The 21,544-nt window shown below is 42.2% G+C and overlaps 2 protein-coding genes across 3 annotated transcripts; one reads left to right on the top strand and one right to left on the bottom strand.

Moving 5' to 3' along the window:
• Positions 1 to 4,772: 4,772 nt before the first annotated feature.
• On the bottom strand, positions 4,773 to 11,487 carry cab39l1 (calcium binding protein 39, like 1). Its single transcript, XM_070836716.1, has 9 exons — positions 11,170 to 11,487; positions 10,499 to 10,646; positions 10,231 to 10,395; positions 9,910 to 10,028; positions 8,878 to 9,046; positions 8,729 to 8,788; positions 8,580 to 8,645; positions 8,327 to 8,470; positions 4,773 to 8,201 (listed from the first exon to the last, which is right to left on the bottom strand). The coding sequence occupies exons 2-9, from the start codon at positions 10,613 to 10,615 to the stop codon at positions 8,010 to 8,012; spliced, it is 1,032 nt and encodes a 343-aa protein (XP_070692817.1). The 5' UTR covers positions 10,616 to 10,646; positions 11,170 to 11,487; the 3' UTR covers positions 4,773 to 8,009.
• Positions 11,488 to 14,099: 2,612 nt separating this feature from the next.
• Positions 14,100 to 21,173, top strand: phf6 (PHD finger protein 6). Of its 2 annotated transcripts, none has more exons than XM_070836825.1 (11): positions 14,100 to 14,212; positions 16,412 to 16,573; positions 16,969 to 17,070; positions 17,921 to 18,054; positions 18,156 to 18,202; positions 18,418 to 18,578; positions 18,666 to 18,809; positions 18,886 to 18,990; positions 19,074 to 19,207; positions 20,171 to 20,300; positions 20,393 to 21,173. In XM_070836825.1, the coding sequence occupies exons 2-10, from the start codon at positions 16,442 to 16,444 to the stop codon at positions 20,298 to 20,300; spliced, it is 1,089 nt and encodes a 362-aa protein (XP_070692926.1). In that variant the 5' UTR covers positions 14,100 to 14,212; positions 16,412 to 16,441; the 3' UTR covers positions 20,393 to 21,173. The 2 variants fall into 2 exon arrangements, with proteins under 2 accessions (XP_070692926.1, XP_070692927.1); XM_070836826.1 differs by having other exon boundaries at positions 14,100 to 14,219.
• The last annotated feature ends 371 nt before the right edge of the window (positions 21,174 to 21,544 follow it).

The raw sequence follows: 21,544 nt of genomic DNA, 5'->3' as shown, positions 1-21,544 counted from the left end.
AAATAGGGCACAGTAGCTACCTGTATGGTTCACTAGTCACACACCAGAGGGGCACAATGTGGCCAGAAGATTAACATATAGTTCAATTTAAATGACACATGAGCGTCGGTTGTGATCTGAAAATGAGCTTTTATTATTCAACCACATGGAGGAACAGCACAGACACTCAAATGTGTGTATAAGCCAAGGAAAATTAACATTAACAGTCTCCTATTATCTTATATGATTACACAAATCTAATTCAATGACATAATGGCTTTTTAAAAACTTTTTCTCTTCACCTTCTTCTCATCCTGAGTGGACAGCTGTTTGACTTCCACTCAGCTCCAAGCGCCAAAACCGTTGAAATGGTGCCACCTAGTGTTCAGCAGTCAGCATGTCAGACAGCACAGAGGTCACCGTGTGCAACTCATCCTCTCTGCAAGTTCCCTGAGGCAACCAAAAACGCATCTAGTGCAACTACTACTGTGTTTCTGCTTAAATTAGTACAATCTAATGAATGAGTAACTGCTCACAACATCTGGCGGATTGCAGATGGATACTGTGCAATTTCTTTCATTTTGTCGAGTATTGAAATTGTGAAGTCATCCACCTGAAAACAGCGAGACAAAGAGCTTTGTCAAAGAAATTTAATGCTAATATGCCTACAGAGTCCAACATGACTGCATCAGGTGGGGAGAGAGAAAAAAAAAAAAAAAAAAAAAGCAGCTGCTCTCTTGTGCCTGTGGTGAATATGATTTGGAGTCTTTCAAGTGTTCAAAGGTTGGAACTGCAGAAAACAAAACCCATACCTCTACTTTTGGCTGCGTGTCTGAGAAACAGAGAGCTTTGCATGGATTTGCACAGCAGAGACTGGCAGAAGCTGAGAGCAAACCAACAAAACTCGCTGTAAACCCACCAGAGTTCCACCTTCAAGAGTAAACGGGCTGATGGATGAGGGAAGGTGACCAGCAATACCCGAAGTGCACAAACTGCAGTAGATCAGAGTGTACTACCTGCACTGTGAGCACTTTGGAACTGCCAAGTCAACATCATGTTTGGCTCAAGAGTCAGAAAGTCATGAGTCACTAAAAAGATGTCTGAGAGGGAGGCCTGCACACAAACACACTGATAAATGTGATACACGCCAACAGCAACAATCCATTCACCGGCCTGTTTATGTAACACGAGATATTGAAGCGCTACATGTACCAGTTACAGAGCTAAAACATAAGTGTTCTCAAAGAAAGAAACATGGAGGCATTTCATCAGAGATAAGAGTAGTTTTCTGGGCACTGGAGTGAAAAATATTTCTGCCCTCCAGCCAGAAGGAGCAACTAGGGCAGTAGATACTGAACTACTTCACTAACTACACTAGATGCACCTTAGCTGGAGGACCAGAAGAGAGGCGGGGGAGGCTGGAAGGGGACTGATGTCCTGGATCACTTCCAGCTCCTCCAGGCAAGACGCTTCCAGTCTGGGCCATCTGAAACAGGACAAAAAAAAAAAAAAAAAAAAAAAAAAAACAATCAATAGATGGCGGCAGAGACACATGTGTCAACTAATCCTGCAACCAAATGAAATGTTTATGCAAAGTGCATTTAACTAAAAAGGTGGCAAATCTGTCTTTTATAGGACTAAAAGAAGCACAGTCATATCTGCATTATGTTTAACTTAAAGCTGGCAGTGGCAGAAGTAGTTCCTTCACTTTAGTAAAAGTAGTAACACCACCATGTGGAAGTGCTCCATCACATGGAAACCGTCTGCACTCACATGGTTACTTGTGTAAAAGTAAAATGCATTTAAAAAAAAGATCAAAAGTAAAGCTATTACGCAGAATGGCCCTTTAAAGATTGTATTTTAACATTTGATTAATATTTTCAGATTGATGGAGGCTGGTGGAGTCAAATGAACAAATCCCCCTTTGTAAAGTGTTGAAGTATAAAGTAAAGAAATAGGTTCCATAAAGTGTTTCCTTAAATGTACTTAGTTACTTTTCACCACTACAAGCTTTGATCCCAGTTTAATGAGATCTTAGGAATATTTAGTTCCTTTGAAACTCTTGCTGGTTGTGGACAGTTTTGACTGATCACTGCGAGGATTTTAATGTCTTCTTGTTCCTGCTGGCACATTGTACTTTTCACATTTGTGGTCTGTGAGAAATCTGCACAGGTTTCACACACGAGGGGGGGGGGGGGATTTTAAACTCAGAGGCTCCATCTTCTAAAACATGAGCACAAAGAGCCACGAGGTGTGATTTTCCCTTCTCTGAACTCCAAATCTTTACCTGGAGACCTTCTAACGGAGCCACCACGAGTTCTTCAACGCGCTCGGTGTGCAGCTAAAGTGGCGCCAACAGCGTCCAGTGCTGATGATGTCAAATCCAGTCAATTAAAAAAAATCTCGATGGAGATCACACCCGCGTTTATTCAATTACGTAACTAAAACGCACACCGGCAGCTGGTAAACAGTGGCTGCATTCACTGTAAATCTTTGAGGATGATTCAAATAGAGCCCAATGTGCCACCACACCTAACAAAGACACGAGCAAATCAACTTTTTTTTAACAAATAGAGTTATTGTGGCTCCTGAGGAGCAACACGTTGAATTAAACTATTCAAGTCATCTAAAAACCGGCGTAAAACACATTCAGAGTGGTGCCCAATACGCGTTGAGCACGTTTCACACGTTCCTAAAAGGAATCAAAGCGAAATGACAAAACACTTTTCTGATTATTAAAACTTTTCAGATAGTTACAACAAGCCCTTTGCGTTGATCTGTGATGTAAAAAGAGGAACAGCAGCAGAGAGCCTACCTTTGCTGTGCTGAGGCTTATTCTCCTCAATGACTTGCCACCTTCCCAGCGTGCACAGAGCTCCAGCACCGCTCCGTACCTTACCCCGCAGATGTTGTACCCTCTGCAGCCCTCTTTGCCACCCTTTTGCACAAACAAAAAGTTCTGTCATGCATGAAATTGTGAGAGCATCTTTTTTTTGTTGTTGCTGTTTTTCTCTTTGTGGGGGTGGGGTGAGGAGCGCAGGCGGCGCACTCTTTGCGGATGTAGACCTCAAATCCCCTCACAAACACGCTGCTCCTCGTGTTGTGTTTTGGCATCAGATGCTGTTGTCTTTTCTCCTTTCTGGTGAGGCATCCCCTCCAAACTTTTCCCCACGCCATCGCAGCTTTTGCAGAGTGGATAGTTTCGCGGACCCATCTCGCTCATCCATTCAGCGCAACGCTGGTCAAAGAAGCCCAGGAGGCTGGTGACCTTTAACCCCTGTAAACCCTGCCCCCACAGTCTTCTGCTCGGTCTGCAGGAGCTCGTCCCTCCACCGTCCCGCCTCACATGCACACAAATATCACCCGAAAACCCGTTTTTTTTGTGGCACCAGGGAAGCGCACTGAGACCCCAAACGCGCCCAGAGAACACGGGAACATGGTGGCGCTTCCTCCGCTGTGGGAACGGGACGCAGCAGCGTTGCCTCACTTGCCTTCTTCCCTGGTTGAACTTTAACCCACTTTCCCATGCGGCTTTTTCTCTGCCTCCACGGGCTCTGATTGGTGGAGTTTAATGGAAGGAAAACAGCGGCTCCACATTTTGACTTTTATTCCCGTGGAGCCTGCTGTTATGAGCTCACTTGCAAGAGTCTGCTGTTGTCTGATGGATGGAGGCTCATTTTGCACCATAAATGCAGCTGTTACAGTTAAAAAAAAAAACTTGGTCTGTAGTGATGTTTCTGATGGTTTTAATAAGTTTGCAGAAAGCACAAGTGATCCCCGCACAGACAACAGCCTGGCTGCCTCCTGAGCAGGCCTCATGTCGGACACCTCCTGGTAGGATGGAATGTGTCCCAGGGTTTTGAACTGGGCTGACATTACTGCTCCACAATGGGAGGAGGGGTTATTTTTAGCAATATCCACTCGCACCACTGGATAAGTGAGTTTGACAAGACATAAGTGGTGACCAACTTTGTCCAGAGCGATGAGGCTCCGGAGATGAAACCACATGTCAGTCAAATAGTCATCATGGTCTGTGCAAACAGCAAACACCACCTAACATTTTGGTCTTTATAACCACGAAGCAGTAGCCTGTGCTGAGCAGTGATACTGATGCTGTAACACTGACTGTGGAGCTGTAATTGTATTGTAATTGTCAACATTTTGCAGAAGAACTACAGGCCACAGCAGAGCTGCAGCTAACAATGATTTTCATCCAGTAAGTCTATGAAATGCTCACTGGAGTCTCCGGGAGCCCAGGGGTGATGCCTTCAAGCTGTTTTTATCCAACAAACCCAAAAGTATTATGAAGTGGGCCTTTAAGCTTAGACTATTGTTGCATATACAATCCCCAAAGGTCCAGAATGACCTTCAGTGCTCAACACCATTCAAATTACAGGGCTATAAAACCTAAAAAATCCTCTGAAAAGTGTCATTATTTCTTGTAAAAAGCAGAAAGTCATCATTAAAATGATCCTGTAGATCATCTAATTGTTTCAGCGCCAGGTGACTTTGCACGGCTTGCACAGTATCATAACTTCATCAAAAGCTGTTGGATTGTATGCAGCAAACTTTAGTCAGTTGTTGTTTCCGCTGTGTGGAAACTTCTGAAGCCTGTTGAGCCTTTGGAGCAGGTGCACACAGGTGCTTTCACTTATTCTGGCTGATTAGACCTCAGTTTAGTTGGAGGTCGGGTGGAGCTATGCTGGGAATTATGTGAGGTCATCAAACTACATGTACTAATGAGACTGATGCAGCTTAAACAGAAAGAAGTCAGTTGGAGGCACACAAAAAAACAAATTGCCATAAAGTTTTATTTTCATGAATGCTTTCACACTTTTATCTTTTATAAAGTTATGTACACATAATTCGCTCCCATGGTAAATAAAGAAAAAGTCCAGAGTGTGGAAAGAGAAAGAGGGGAAAAAAGAAGGCAACAAAGTAAAAAAAGTAAAGCACAACAAATATTTAAACAGAAAACTCTAAATCATGAGATATATAGTATTGATGTTTAGGAGTTGGTGTTGATGTCTCAGTAATATTGCCAGTGATTATATAGTCATAATTAGAGGTAGGGTTATAGTAACATGAAATGCTTTGTTTGTAAGACTAATACAAGGTGCCAATTGTTGCCAACAGCTCCCCCTGATGGGCTGACTGCGTACAGCATGTCCTTCCCATAGAGCACATCATGACAGGACTCACATTTCAGGAAAGTTTACATGCACATTTAAACACCTAATTTGAAAACATTTTGGATTGCTTCTTTTTCAAAATGGCTGTCATTTTGTTACGCAACAGTCCAATGATGGTGGCTGTTATTACAGAGGACAGACAGCCTGTTATGTAACTTCAGTTTGTCAGTAAGCTGGAAGTTTGTTTGTGGTCACACAGATGTTAGCTGTGACTTCTGGCTACGGGGGTTTAGTCCGATGCATTACTTTGGCTTTGGAATATTCCGTTTGACAAGAAATATTCACAAAGGAGTTGAAACATTGATCGCCAATGGGATTTTTAAAGAAACACAAACACACTTTCAGACAAACTTTCTTTCATAAACTGAGTACATGACTGTGTGCACTGTGCACAGGACTTCAGCCTAATTGTGCATAAATGTTCCACATTCACAGCAGATCTTCCAAATGTTTCCACTGATCCATAAAGGTGTGACGATGATCCTGTAACTATCTGGTGCAGGGAACCAAACAGTGTTCTTTTTTTTTTTTTTTAAAAAGCCAATTAACCACAACTGAAAAACTACTGAGTGTAGTCTCTATTAAAACATATTTAAACTGACGGGATCAGTCAAAAGAGCACGGTGATAAACCAATGCTACGCTACATGAGGATCTGAGAAATGAACTAGTAATGCTTCTGGGACCTGAAATGTACATTTTAACCCTTTTCATATTGACTTTGGTTTAAAAACAAATTAAGAGGTCTAGAATTTTACATAATCATTACGATCCATTAAATGTCTTTAAATAAGGCAACATTCATTTACAAGGTACCACACTGCAATTCATTATGAATTAACATTTGTGTGGCACCAGCCAATGAAATACTTGAGTTTAAAAATCTAGTTTTCCATTGTGAAAACCAGGTCGCAGCCCCTGTTCAAGTTTGAACATATATCATCAAGTTCAGGCATGCATACAAACCACTGTTGAGTACTTTAAACTGTCAAATAAAACATCTTGTTTCGGAAGGAAAGGAGAGAGAACACAGCATTTGCAAACTCAAATCCCATGAGGTATATACTAGAAGACTGTGCGCACAGACATACAACACATTTCTTGAAATCCCTAATATGCCATTTCAGTAACAAGTAAGGCAATTATTTCAACAGAAGTCTTTTAAAGAAATAGAACTAATCAGTGATATACATGAGGAACTCAATAAATTCAGTGCTCATCATCCAAAACAAACTCACTCTTGTTTCAACAGTGCATGTGGTTATTGTCTGATCGGACGTGCTTTCCGATGCATCACAGGCATGTTACAGTGTACCTTGTTAAAATGAATTATTCTAATAATATCAGTGAAGACAAATACATGATATTTAAAATCCATTAGCGTCTGCCCCCTCTTTTATTCGTGTATTCTTTGCAGCCCGGGATACTAACTGTATGGTTGGGAGTTATTGTTTACATGAGATTGTGGTGATCCAGTTAGTTTTAGCAAAATATTCCAGTCAAGTAAAAATTTCCATCACTTACAGTCAGACAAATTCTCCAATCCAGTGTAGCAGATGTTCAATGTGTGTCAAATGAAAATGGAAATGAGGAAATTATTCAAGAAAAAAGCTTCCCTATTGAAATCTCCTCTGCATGTCAACTAATTTTTCGGGCTTTTCTATGAATATCATTTACAGTGTAACATACCTATGATGCATCCTTATGAGCAACACCTCTGTGTAAACTGCAGTATTATTTCTTGTGTAATGCAGTGCTTATGCTGTAAAGGAGAAATGTACATCAAGTAGTTTTTAGTTAGTAGTTATTGTTGTACATGAATGCTATGCTGCTATCTGGGCTCAGTATGAGGGGATGAAAATGGAGTGCTCCCAGCGAGATCAATTGGTATATCCTGGCTGTCCATGCTAGCGGTGAATGGGTGGCTGCTACCCTGCAGCATTATCTGATGCCTCGTTTCTATTTCAGTCATGTCAGCCTCGCCGAGCGCAGCCTCTAAAAATCACAGCACAATAAATTGATTCCTCTATGGTTTTGATTTTCTCTTGCTGTGCCAGCTAATGCATTGGAAAGTACAGCACTGCAGGATCATTTCTGACCTCTGTAACCTCACACGTGCAACCAAAGGCCTAGTAACTACACATTAATCACCAAAAGCTACTATGTGCTGACCTGGCCAATATGATCCACATCACCACTCAGCCAAAGCCGTATTTCTGAGGATCACTGAAGTTCCTGTACAACACAACAGCGTACAATAAGGCAAAAAAAAAAAAAAAAAACAACCCAAAGCTCTGCAATTAGTTAGACTAAACAATGTTCAGAGAGAAGAGTTACTGTAGGTTTTCAACTGTTTACCATGAAGATGCATTACAAAAATAATATATTTACTCCTCCTCAGCTAATCAATCTCTGAAACAGACAAATTTCTGAGGAGGAATTTCAAGAACACCTCAGAGTTCATGTTGGCTGTGAATGGGGTTAAGTTTCTGTCATTCTACGGTCTGTGCCAGCAACAAAGCATGTGGGAGTGTAACAGTTTAAGGTCCAACAGTACAAGAACAGACTAAATGGGTTTCATTATCACTAAAGAAGAAGCTCTATGGTTTAAATAACAGTTCTTGGCCCACTCAGGTTGCTGGATGGAAATCACCTCCACATCCACACCAAAAAAAAAAAAAAACAGAAAGTGAAGGAAATAATCTTTACTTTTTTCCTATATTTTGTAGTTAATATTAAATCTTAATGAAGCATGTCTTTTAGCCTCCCTGCCAGCCCTCTGCAGCTCCAGCCACCACCCACACGTCTACCACCTGACGGAGCAGTCGTCCCTTGTGCCTTAAGCTTCCTCCGGTGCAGTGGGCCTCTTCAGGTCCCGGATCTGCTTAATCAGATAGTTCTTCTCATCACAGAACTGCTCGTCCTCGGATCTGTCGGTCTGGAAGTGGCTCAGGAAGTCCACGAGTTTGGTCTGGTTCTTCAGCAGTATGTCCAGCACGGGCTGAGTCTTGTTGGGGTTTGCAACGAATACCTTTTAAAAAGCAGAGAGATTATTCTTCCAAAAAAGTGCATGTCTGCCCAAATGACGTGTGGCCTTTCACAGCCCAGCTAGAGTTATTAATCAGTAAAGTGATCATGCATGTTTTATGTTCACACCTTGAAGACATGGAAAGCTTCAAACTGGATGTTTCGGCTGTTGTCTCTTAGCATGTTCATCATCAGCTTCAAGTTCTCTGCCCGACTGATGTATTTTGTCATGACAGTGAAGTTGTGTCTATCCAGAAGAAGTTCCCCAAGCAGCTGAAAAATAGTATATAATTAACTGAAGACATTTGTTAAGTGAGCGCTTGACACTTGAATCAGTAGCTCAAAAGAAGATTTTCATTCGACAGAGCAGTGGAGCTTTTACCTTCAAAGACTGGCGTTTGGTGACGTAGTTTTCTGAATGCAGGAGCTTCTCGTATTCTGTAAACACCTGAGAGACATTTTGAAAATATATTAAGAACAAGGTGAGCATTCCATCAATTGGTAAATCTAAATCCACACTAGGAAGCTCACCCTGTCGTAATTGTTCTCCAGGAAATCCGCACACATTATCTTGTGTCTTGTGAGGAGATCCTGAGAGGGAACGGCAGACAGCAAGATATTAGGCTAAGAGCTGTTGGTATGAGGATGACGGAAAACAGAAAGCAAATACGGTGGCATACCTTGAAAGAGGCGAAAGCGTCTGAGGCGATGTCAAAGGTTGAGAGCTCCACGTAACGGAAGAAGCAGTAGAAGTCTTCGGAGAAAAGCACTGTCCGTGCCAAAGGCTCGTGACGCAGACACTCTCTCAGCATCATTCCACAGTTCAGAGCCACTTCTGCACTCTCATATCTGTACACGTTAATACATGTCAGGCCCAGGTCAAGTCATTTGCACCATCAGAATTCAACATGAGCTAGTTATGCAACACTGTGGATGTAGCACTCAGCAAGTCAAAGTCAAAGTCACTTAAAGGAAACTACACCCTGAACACTTTTAACACTGTTAATTTAGCATTAAATTTCTATTTGCACTCATGAGCACTTCATTTCTAGGCCTTATTTTCACTGGCAAGGTATGTGCCTGAAGATATCTGGCCAGAAGTAGAGGATTCGTCATGCAGCTACAAGGGCATTTATTAGCAGAATCATCTAGCACGTCAACGCTAAATGTCAGGTTTTGAAGTCCATCTCTGACAATCAATTTGAATGCTCCTCTTTGTAGACATGGCATTTTGAAACTAGGTTCAAAAACACAGCAGGAGGAATCCACTCCAGAAGTGGCAATTGGTAAGGATAGCTTTGATCCACAAAGAGCCGGCTCGATCGACCATAACCTAGTACGGCTTACAGCTGTAAGACATGTTGCTCCTAGAGTAGGCTGGATGACTCATTTTCTTTAGACCTGTAAAATCTGCACTCTAGTATCACTCTCTTCATCTGTATGTGTAACCCACATGTGAAAGCAACATGTTTGTGCTTGTTCCTCTGGGAGTTGTTGAAACACATACAGGATAATGTGGAACATCACAAGGCATGTTAAGGGAAGGTGATTTTACCAATAATGGTAAAAAATAGGTGACTACAACAAAATAACTAGGTTACAGTTTAGGAGTATCTAAGAATGGATTTTCCTTATGTAACTGCACATATAAAGCACTCACATAACACATGTATCAAATACTAAGTTCCTGTAGCCTGAAAAGGTGAACTTACCCTTTCAGAAGCATGAAGAGGATCTGTGGGTGTGTAGAAATGTATTCCACCGTGGGTGTACGGGTGCCAATCTGACGTCTCACAATATTGCTGAACAAATGAACCACATCCTTCTTCCCCTGTACGTAAAAAGAAACACTCAGACAGATCAGATGAATGGCTGACTGAGAGTTGATGATATGCAAAGACAGTTTTGCTTTGGGCATAGATGTTCAAATCAGGCATGCACACTCCCCCCCCAATCATTCGGCGTCTACCCAAAGCGATCAATACTTTTTACACACATAAAGTCCATTCCAGATATAAGTACGCTTTCCCCACCTCAAAATCAATCCTCTGCAGGTTTGCAATGAGAGAAATGAGGAGGTTGGTGTTGTACAGCTCTTGTGCAAGCTGAGCCACTGCTTCGGTTTGGGGCTCCTTGTCACCTGTTCCACTGAGTATCTCCTTCAGTGAAGCCAGGTTTTTGGACGCCTCCTCTGCGACCTTAATTGTGGAAAAACAGTTACTGACTGACACCGTCCGTTGGTGATGGGAATAAGAGCAAAACTTAAAATGTGAGACTGTCAAAAGAAAATCCAATACTGACCTTTTCACACTTTTTGCTGTCACCAGCATCTAGCTTTTCCATATAAGCCACATTCTCCTTCAAACTCCTGACTATTTCAGCTGGACTCTTCTGAGACTTCCCAAAAGGAAAAGGCATGGCTGAAGACTGGTAACCCAAGCCCAGATCTCTGATGAAATCAAACACGGTTACAAATATCTATGGTTTGCAATTAAAGCAATTCAACTTCCTGTGCCTCTTTGCGTCAGGAAATGGCTGAAAAGCTCTCACCTGAAGTGAGCAATGACACAACTAAGTTAGTTATTCTGTCTGACTGAAAGTCGACACTCAAAAGTAGACTATTGAGTTACACTTTTAAAGGCCATAACAACACGAACAGCTTGCTAACGTTGCTAACGTTAGTTTTCAACTAATACATTAACGCTTAAATAACACCGTGTGTGCTCTAAACTATTAGTTTATCCAAGTTAAAGTTAAGCCAAGTCGAATAAAACACCAACTTTCTAACACAAACGAGGATATAACGCAGCACAAGACGTTAACAATGTCACCGTTGCAGCAATATTCACCAGCAAAGTTGAGCTAGCTTGTGACCTAGTTAGCTGTAGCAAAGAAACAAGCAAACTAGCGTCGGGACAGAGAGTACACACATAACACTGCTGAAATATTCAGTCCAGGCTGTCAAGACTCACCGAGAGAACTCTAGTTTTGAGGCTGAAGGAGGCTCGGTGGCTAAAGGTTAGCTATCGGGCTAGCAAGTTGTCTCCACTTTCTTTTCCACTGTAACGCTACTTTGAAACGCCTGTAACGTTATCTGAGATCTGTGGCTGTAGCTATCTAACGTGTACTAATTGTAGCTACAAGTTGCTCAAACGGACGACCTTCATAGCTGTGATATTTCATGTAAATCTCCCTACTCGTGACCGTCCGCCACCTAACTCGCTAGCTGTCTAGTTGTAAAGGGAGAGTTGCTGGGCTGGCCTGTCTGACAACTTCATTTCCCTGTTCTGTTCTGTTGAAACTCCCGTCCTCTCCTCATCCCGGGGACACTGGGCGGGTATGTTTTGCTTTACAAAATGACTGACACTCCATTTTAGCCAATCACGTTGACCAAAGCAGACATGTGGAAACTCCCCCTCGTCTACCGGTGCGCACGTTTCAGGGCTCGCAAAATCCGTTTGGGCGGACAGATTACAGACTGCACGGGAAGCCCCCTCCGCCGGACCGCCCCGTTATGATAATCAAGTGCACCGAAATTCTCGGGAAAAGAAGTAGAGTTCACATGTATTTGTGGCCTTGGCACAGGCTTTTCCTACCCATGTGCATGGATTTTAACTTTTTTAAACAAGTGCAGAATGAAAGAAATATAATTTTTAAACTACAGGAGAATAACTATGCCGATTAGCATTAGGTTTATAGTAGCAGTACATAGTATAGTGCACAGGTGTCCAAACTTTTGTCACTGAGGGCCACATACAGAAAAACATACAAAGGGCTGGGCCACTCACTAGAAGTGAGCTATACTGCTGACTTTAATCCACTAGAGGTGATGTATATCGCCTCACCTCTAGTGGATTAAAGTTGGCAAAAAAGCCCTGGTGCTCGAATCAACAGCCTTACCTCCACTTTCTTGCCCCTCGGCGGACACCGTAGATTCTTTTGCGCTCACCTGTCCCAGCTGGAGCTCCATCCGTCGTACCTCCACACAGCTCATCCCATTTAAGTCCCATCATGCAAACTGCACCTGGCGCAGCTTCAAAAACATCCTCACCCATCGTGGTGCTCTTTAGCCTGCTAACATCAAGCAGCTCCTCCATAATGCAAAAGTGATCGTCATTAGTTATTAGCTGTTCTCTCATCGCACACCGCGTCTGAAACTTTCTACACTCACTTGCTCTCTTACGTTTCCTTAATTCTGCCATTTTGGGTCACCTGTAGCACATTTCTTCTTTGATTACTCATTTTATAGAGAAGCTGCCTCGTTCAGGACAGTTACTCCACCTAGCGGTGAGACTAAAAAGTACAACACAGTCCAGCGCAGGTTCCCTGTGTGGGTCGTATTCCAATACATTTTTAGAATTTCCTGCGGGCCAATGAAAATTGGACCACGGGCCGCAGTTGGCCCACGGGCCGGAGTTTGGACACCCCTGCTATAGTGGTATTCTAGTAGTCATTGTCCTTACCTAGCATATTCTGGTATTCGCAGTGAAAAACTATCCCTTGTCACTTGAATATCTAATATCCAATAAAACCCTCTCATATAAAACATAATTTACCTGGATATATTTGATATAACACCTAAAAAGATGTATCACTATTTAATGACACAAGTTTAACCAAAACATGTGGGCTTTATTTTTGTAAAAATTAAACTTTAATCTGAACTACTATTTCAACAGTAGTTAGGATTTGGGATAGATTGTCCCACAGATGTCATTTTCCACCTTAAAGAGCAACTGAGTTCAGTCAAGAAACCAACCACCACAGGCATATCACACAACACGTTTTGCTGGCCCGTGTCATTGTTGTTCTGATCCACACAGTAAAGTCTATACTTAGAGGACATGCTAAATATTGCAACCATCAACCACCAACAACTTTTTTGGTCCTTATGGTTCCCATATGATCCCCATATCATTACAGATCCACCATCATGTGCCCACCAGCAGTTGATGACAGACCCTGTGGGTTTAAATCACCCTTCAGCATTCTCCAAACATACAGTAAACCAATCCAGATGTTGATTTTTTTTAGAAGGATCAGAGGGTTTGTAATCCTTACATTACATTACACATCTCTGTGTTGTTTTATGTAGATATGTAAATACTCCAGGTTAACAACAAAAACAAATCTTAAAATCTAATCCTATATGTAATGTAATTTTGATTTTTAAGTCTATGGTCTGATTTAACCTGTTATAGACCAATGAGCTTTGGGCCCATTTTGGCCCCCTATTTACCACAACAGCCTCCATTCTGCATTGCACTGGTACCCTCCAAGTCAAGCACAGATCAAACAAGACTCCACAAGGAAGTTTAGTCATGCACCTGACTGAGATAAGATTTTATAAATATGCTCCATATGAGTGCAATAAAAACAAAAATAGTAAGCGGCCCCCAAAGGCAAGGCCTCACGATTAGGTAGCATGTAACCACTCAAGTGGTGCAAATTTGGAACATTTGCAATAAATTTGTAGCAAAATCTGCACTTAAAAAATTACCCCAAACTATGACTAATGGGACCCACTCATTTTTGAAGGATGTTATAACAAATCTAGTACTTAACACAAGGAATGATGCTCAGTCTTTGCGACAAACAGACCAGAAATGAGCAGCAACAGCTACTAACTTAATCAAAATCTGCCACGACAGAAGCGTTTGTCAAACCTCGTTTCTAGAATGAATCTACATGAAACACGACCCGCCCTTATCTGCTTTTGGGACATTGACACAAAAGTCAGTTCCATGAGGTATTTCTGTGAAGCCTGTCTGTTTCCTACAGACTCTGACCTCCTGCATCTCTTCACGTTTGAAACACTGCAGCACGGGTTCGTCCACGAGACGTTTACTGTGAAGGGCGCACCCGGAAGTGCTGCTGTCTCGGACACCACGGCTAGCTTGATGCTAGTGTGAAAACCTCACGATCACTTCTGAAGGACGGAAAGAAACACAGTCACCGCACGGAACACTTTCCCATCTTTTCTACCGACTCGGCGCTTTAATATTGTATCAGCAGGTAAGACGTGAGCTGTGTAGCAGCGGCTGGATGGTGGCCGCTGTGTTTTATGGCCTATTGTCGTCTCGGGCCGTATTGCTGGCTACCAAGCGGAGCTGCTCTCTTTTCACAGGGAGACATCACGTATGGCGCTCTTTACTTCGAAACGGTTTGCGAAGACCCGCGCCTGTCATGTTAATTTCCCAAATTTAAAGGGAAATAATCGCAGTTATTCGACTAGCAGCAGAAACAAAATGTCCAAGTGTCATATTTTCCTACCACCGACCTTTATTTCCCTTCATGAAAAGGCCCTGGGAGAGATTTCGGGGCGTTGAGATGCTCATAGTGAAAATTTGTTTTCAGTCATAGCTAGTTTGGTGGAGAAAGAGACACACACCCCCTTTAATTCAAAACTTTGTGAGAGAAATTTGAGGCACTTTTTACGTTTCACTTGCTCCCGTCACAAATCGGCCACAACATCGTCATGTAGCTCAGGACTGTGACATGAGAGCATTTCAGCGAAGAGCAGAGCTTCAAATAAAGGAGATTTGCTCTTATTTCCACGGACACTGGTGGGTTTTTGCACGCTGGCTCCGCCGCAGTGAAATCCTGGCCCTGCTATCATGGCTGTAATGGCTCTATCAAGGCGTCGCAGCACACTGCTATTGTGATTTTTCTCTTAAAAAACACCCACTTTCGTCTGTGGACTGACTACATCTTTTTAATCCTCATATTTAATGTATCTGGAGCGCCTGCAGTGCATTACAGACATCATAAAACAGACCATCTGACTATCAGACTATCATTTTGGAGGTTTGATCTACTCCTCTAAATATATCTTTACAGTCATGGATTTCCAACCAATCTTAAATGATTTTCAAGAAAATGTTCATTAATAGACATGTAAAATGTTTGATTGATAGGCAGCTGAGAATGAGCAGTGCTAACATCTCAATCATCCCAGCTCCTGGCAATGTGTGCGCATATGATGCCCGTCACAGAGAATACAGTCTGAAATTGAGAATTTCCACTGAATAATATTTATTTTGGAGAATGGGGTGGTTGCTAGTTGGGGCAGAAAAGATGTGGTAGAATAATAGAGGAGACTGTGTATGCAAAATGGGAAACATGTTGCATCATTTGCAGAATAACAACTCATAGGGAGAGGAGGGGGGGTGGGGGTTATCTGTAATTAAAAGTAGCCCCTATGTGTAAGGTAAAGTGGGTTGCATCAGATTTGGCCCTCCAGGCAGCTCATTTCCCTTCCTGTTCCTGTTTGTGATATAGGTCTAGGATGACTGGTGAATATCATTAACTGGCAAGACGATATTGTCTGCAACTGCCACTTTTGACGGTGAATTGTAAACTACATTATTGATTGCGCTCCTCAGACATGAGCAGAATCTAACAAAATTCTGGCTTTGGTCAGCAAATTTAGCGAACACCTCATATTCATAGCATAGGCCATCAGACACTGTCCATCGCACAGTCATCCCAAATGAACAAGGACCAGACGTTGAGAAAGTGTCAATCTGTAACTCTGCAACAAACGTGTGGACCCCATGTGTGATCCATCAGAGGCTGGTGTGTTTGAGGACATGGGCCTCTTCCTCTGTGACTTTCGTTCGCTCCGTTCTTGGAGTTACTTGCAGTTGTAGCTGAGTCAAAGTTTTGTTTCCAGCTGTTTCTGGGAAAGAGTTTCGAGTGGCTCCTTTCCAGAGGGTTGTATTCATTATTTCACAATACGCACATTCAGCTGGTGAAAAAAAAAAACGTGATTTTTCAGAACATGGTTTATTCTTCAATAACTAAATCTGTGAGGGATGTTTGGCAACCCTTAATAAGGACACACATTAACGACTGAACAGCTCAAAACTCTGTTATAGTATCACCTTACTGCCAATATGTTTGGTCCTCATTCAGTTCATATTTACACGTCAGGGCATCACCCACATCCTTTATCGATTAAAGTCTCATGGCATCCAGTCTGACACAGATATGAGCAAAGTGTGACAACATTGACAGTGACATCAATGTGTATGAAAGCTGTTGTAACGATATCGCGGTCATGACAAGGCAGCGTTACAGGATGATTGAGTAAAGTGGCTTTGCTTTGATAATATTTATTTAAAAAGTCTACCTACTAGACCTTTCTGTCTTTCTATCTTGCCGTTCTCACCTTAACATATTTGTGGTGTTTTTTTGGTTTTTTTTCATCAGAAACTTTGGCAAACAAAGGAGCCTTTGGTCATGTCAGGACAGAGGAAAGGAGCTGCAGCGCGGCTGCTTAAATGTGCCTTCTGCAGAACCAACCGGGACAAGGAGTGCGGGCAGCTCATAGTGTCTGACAGCCAGAAGGTGGCAGCCCACCATAAGTGCATGGTGAGGAGAGCACATTGTTCTCAACCTTTTCAGCCCGTCTACCTCCAAGACACAGTCATGCGGATTTTGTGTTTTTATGTTACTAAGGGGAAGCCTGCACAAACTCTACGTTTCATAAAGCAAATCTTCATAATCAAAAATTCATAAAAACAATAGTTTTGTTAGCAGAAGTGATTTATCTACCATGACAAATATGGCAAAATAAAAAAAATGGGAACACTTTGTGATAAGTATGTTGCTGTGAAATCAGCTCTGATGCTACTAAAACACTTTCAATCTCTGTTAATCCTGACAGTACTGTGGAAAATAATGCATCAGCAGCAGCGATACAGAATGTTGTACAAAATATCATCATCACTGTCATATCACATACTTTCTATATATGTCCTGTGCAGCTTTTCTCCTCTGCCCTGGTCACATCCCACTCAGACAGTGACAACATTGGGGGATTTTCCATTGAAGATGTGAAAAAGGAGATCAAAAGGGGAAATAAATTGGTAAGTACCCAGTGTCCTTCTCAGCATTAATGGCCGAGGAGGAGGAATATTTTTAGTTACTTTTTCACAGAGGCTCTGGCAGTAGCTCATGTCATGATATATGAAACTTTATACCTCTGTATTATTTTTATACTACCTTGTACTTTTATATTTGCACCTAAGCAGCTTTACATTGACTACATAAGCAGTGTTTATTGTTTTCATTCTGTTTTATGTCTGGTGCTGTTTTATATTTATTAGGTATAGACACACACACATTTACACCTTTTGCTGCTGTCATACTTCATTGTCTCCATTTGCCTCCGTCTTTTAGATGTATTTGCTCAATATATTGATCTTTATGTATTTTTTATTTTTTCAATATCTGTAACGGAGATTCCAGCCAAAGAATTTCACACAAGTGTACTAGTTCAGCCGGAGGGATGGTAAACCTCTTCAGTCTTTAATATATTCTGTATCTTTGCACAACCTACATTTTATGATTTTATTTTATTTAACAGCCTCTTAACATTTAGCTTTGCTGTGCACAATCTTGTTGTGCGCCGCCCTCCCTGCTGAATACAATTTGTTTTTCTCCCGCAATAATCCAATTTTCCCCACAGGGATGATCGTTTCATGATATTTGCATATGGCCTTTCAGACACTTGTGTCTGTCAGGGTCCCCGTGATGTTTGGAGAGAAATTATTACTCATACCTGCATCCTAAAAAAAAAAAAAAAAAAATCACATTCCACATTACCAATTGACAAATCCTACTGCTAGTTGTCAGCTATTCTGAATGATTGTCAAAGGGACTACATGTGCTTGGCTGCTGCTCTAAAAGATAGAGGCCTGCTTCTTCTCCTGTCAGATGTGTTCTTCGTGTCACCGGCCGGGTGCTACCATCGGCTGTGATGTGAAGACGTGCCGGAGGACGTATCACTATTACTGCGCTGTGAAGGACAAAGCCCAGATCAAAGAGAATCCCTCACAAGGGATTTACCTGTAGGTCACTTTGTTCCTTCTGCACATTCTACTATGAATACAGTTATTTGTCATCCATGTTACATTCAATGAAGATATATTTCTTTTGCTCCTGAACGTAGCGTTTACTGTCGCAAACACCGGGATGCTTCTCAGGATGGCATCCAAGGTAAAGTATGCTTCACATCTGTTATACCACTAGGCTGCATGGATGATTGGATTTACTGCTGTGTGCCTGTTTTTTCCCTTCAGTTACAACACAAATAACAACATGGAGATGCCATGAATTAAGAGTTGTTTGTAATGCACTTATCCATAATATTCTCAAGGTGATTTTACACGTCCCTGAGAAATGTGTTTCACCGCTAAATTCTAATACTTCAGATGAAGAGGGCGGCGTCGCCAATGATTCAGACTCATCGCCTCCACAAAGTAGGGGCAGAGGAAGGTTTGAGAAGGGGAGAGCAAAAGTTGGATCTCGCGGCCAGTCGGAAGACACCCGCTCCACCTCCTCACAGGCCGCGGATGAGGAGAGTTCCTCCCATGTAAGGCAACACAACACGAATCTGTTCACACACGGTGTGTTAGCTGTATGTGGCTCACTTTTGTGAGTGTTGCTCTGTGCGTTCCAGCGCGACAGGTCACCTCTTCGCGCCAGCCCAGCAGATGGCGGGCAGCGTTGCGGCTTTTGTCACGCTGGCGATGAAGAGAATGAAACAAGGGGCATGCTTCATACCGATAACTCCAAAAAAGTGGCTGCACACTACAAGTGCATGGTAAGATTGCTGAGTGTGGGAAGTGCATTTACGGTACTACCACTTGCGTCTCTCTATAATCTACAACCCTCTCCAGCTCTTTTCATCAGGGACGGTGCAGCTGACCACCACATCGCGCGCTGAATTTGGAAACTTTGACGTGAAAACGGTCATCCAGGAAATCAAGAGGGGGAAAAGAATGGTGGGAAGATGTGAAAAACCTTATTTTTGAAAGAGTCTAAAAACTACTCCAAAAAATAATTGCTGGCTTTATTGTTTTTCCAGAAATGCACACTCTGCTCTCAGCTGGGTGCCACTATTGGGTGTGAAATCAAGGCATGTGTGAAGACCTACCATTATCACTGCGGCCTGCAGGACAAAGCCAAGTACATTGAAAACATGGCGCGTGGCATCTACAAGTGAGCTCCGCTTCTACAGATACACACATATATAATCAGTTCTATGCTTTGGCTTCACAACCACATATACTGTACATCATGTGACTCCTACTTATGTGTTGTATACATAGAGATTTTCTCTATGCATTTATAGCACTTGTCCAAGATCATTTGCACTTTGATGTTAGGTCTTACATGGTCATCATCAAAAAAGTAGCAATGATACCTTCCACACCATTACAGTAAAGCCTTTCTTCAGTTTAAATGAATGTGAACAATATGATAGATGTTTCATTTTCACCTCGTCACCCTAAGCTGGATCAGAAAGCTAGCTAGTGTTATTCAGAGACTGCTTTGGTCTGACTGATTTGTATGAAATCAATTAGAATTTGTCATCTCAAATGTGTGTATGTGCAGTATTAGTGATAGAAATGAGGTTAACCATTCCATAGCTGACTAAACCCTATCCCCCCTCTTTGCTCTCAGTGCACCAATCACAACTACACATGAGAGTGAGAGTAAACAAGTTTAGATTCAGCGATGCTCAACAAAATGCATCAAGTGTATGTATGAGGCCTTCCTCATAAAACATTTGCATGGCCACATTTTTTTCAACTTCTAGTTGTGAACAAATGGTTTATATCCCTGATAGCTAAGCTGCAGCCCTCCTGTCTCCGGCCTTTATGACACCTACATTTTATTTGTCCGTTACCACCGTGAGCTGCTCAACCGTGAAACTGTCAGCAGGAATATATATTGCGTTGCTGTCATCCTTGTGAGCGTGCACGGTACAAAGAAAACATGGACCCACTTGTAAAAACATTGAGCATAAAAACTCAATAGGGGGCTTTAGCTTTACATCTTCACTTTGACTGAACCACCTCAGACTTTTAAAGGAATCACGGGTTTGTCTGATGACAGCTGTTACTTACAAGCACTCCTCTGTGGGTGTGTTTGTGTGTGTGTGTGTGTGTGTGTGTTCAGACTATACTGTAAGAACCACAGTGGCAATGAGGAGAGGGATGAGGAAGATGAGGAACGAGAGAACCGCAGTAGAGAGAGGGCAGCAATCGACCACGGAGGAACACCGTCAACGCAAGTGAATGGCAACTAGGTATGTTTAGAAGTCATGGTCGTTGCACACAAAAAAGAAATGAGGAATAAATGTAATTTAAAGATTTTTTGTGTGTGGTGGCACTCTTCCAGGTTGGCCCGTTGGATGTGACGTGGGGTGAAAACAGAAGAACCCAGAGGCGAGGGAGGGATATTTTTTTATACCAAGTCTTAGCCTACTCACAAAGTCGCGGCCTGCAAGCTCCCACAAGTCCTTCACATGGTTTCTTCCTGTAAACGGACATGATGTCCCAGTGTGCACCAGACGTCTTTGACCCCGAAACCCTGTTTTGACTTGGCTACATGAGCTTTCCACAGACTGGTGGTAGCACTGGACTGCTGCAGGACCATGAGAAGCCATGGCTAATCTTTCCCGACAGAAACGTGTATTATTGCCATGAATAAGAGCTGATGGACTGATCTTTTGATTGTCACTCACTGCCCATGTCCCCACAGATTACACGACCCACACTTGCTGAAATCGATACATTCTCGCTCTTCCTTAGCTTCTAAAGGACCCACTTTTAAGAGGGGTCTGTTTGTTACTAGTCTCTCTATCAAGTTGTGCAGTTTGATTACTTTGTTTCTGTAATCATGTCTTAAGAAAACTCTTTTGATGTTAGCCTTTCTTTCTTGATATGTAATATTTTGCTACTGTATTATCATCATGAGTAATTTTGAATATCTGGATTTCAGACAGTCACGATTACAACTTTTGCCGGCATGCAATTGGATTTTCCCACTGTTAAAGGTGGCATTTTTTTATTTGGCTGCTAAAGGGCAAAGTAGAGCTCTTTAGAAGAGTTGGCTTGACTTTGTTTGATGTACTGTTTACTTGTATCTCTACAAATGTATCCATGAATGATTGGAAATAGAAAAGATTTTATTTTACACATTTACTACGTGAATTGGGTCTTTCATTTGAAAGTGTGTCCATAGGGTGCTCAAAACACATAGCAGCGGTCATGGTTGGTTTACGGGGTGTTAAAGGTGAAGATTTCTGGTGAGGTTTGAAGAGTGAGGAATGTCACACTAGCTGCGGTGCCATGAAGTCAGACCATGCAGCTCGCGGTACACTCTCCATGCACAGAAAGGCCTGAATGCTCCCACCTGGTGCGTTCCTTCTGCCTTTAAATCACTTTGTATGGTTACATGTGTGCACTGAATTTATCTAAACGTCAAACTTAGCTGAACAAGTAAGATTTTGAGGGTAGTAGAAAAGGGGCTCATTGCTGTTTTGGTAAC

The sequence above is a fragment of the Pempheris klunzingeri genome, chromosome 9, assembly GCF_042242105.1.
Source record: "Pempheris klunzingeri isolate RE-2024b chromosome 9, fPemKlu1.hap1, whole genome shotgun sequence".
Classification (NCBI taxonomy): Eukaryota; Metazoa; Chordata; class Actinopteri; order Acropomatiformes; family Pempheridae; genus Pempheris; species Pempheris klunzingeri.
This window is presented reverse-complemented; position numbering and strand designations above follow the sequence as displayed.

Excerpts from the sequence above, each read along its gene's own strand:
- cab39l1 (XM_070836716.1), bottom strand. The coding sequence starts at position 10,615 with ATGCCTTTTCCTTTTGGGAAGTCTCAGAAGAGTCCAGCTGAAATAGTC. Across the intron at positions 10,396-10,498 it reads ACAGCAAAAAGTGTGAAAAG|GTCGCAGAGGAGGCGTCCAA; the intron begins GTCAGTATTGGA and ends TCCACAATTAAG. Across the intron at positions 8,789-8,877 it reads ACGCTTTCGCCTCTTTCAAG|GATCTCCTCACAAGACACAA; the intron begins GTATGCCACCGT and ends GTTCCCTCTCAG.
- phf6 (XM_070836825.1), top strand. The coding sequence starts at position 16,442 with ATGTCAGGACAGAGGAAAGGAGCTGCAGCGCGGCTGCTTAAATGTGCC. Across the intron at positions 16,574-16,968 it reads CAGCCCACCATAAGTGCATG|CTTTTCTCCTCTGCCCTGGT; the intron begins GTGAGGAGAGCA and ends TGTCCTGTGCAG. Across the intron at positions 18,055-18,155 it reads CCCTCACAAGGGATTTACCT|CGTTTACTGTCGCAAACACC; the intron begins GTAGGTCACTTT and ends TCCTGAACGTAG.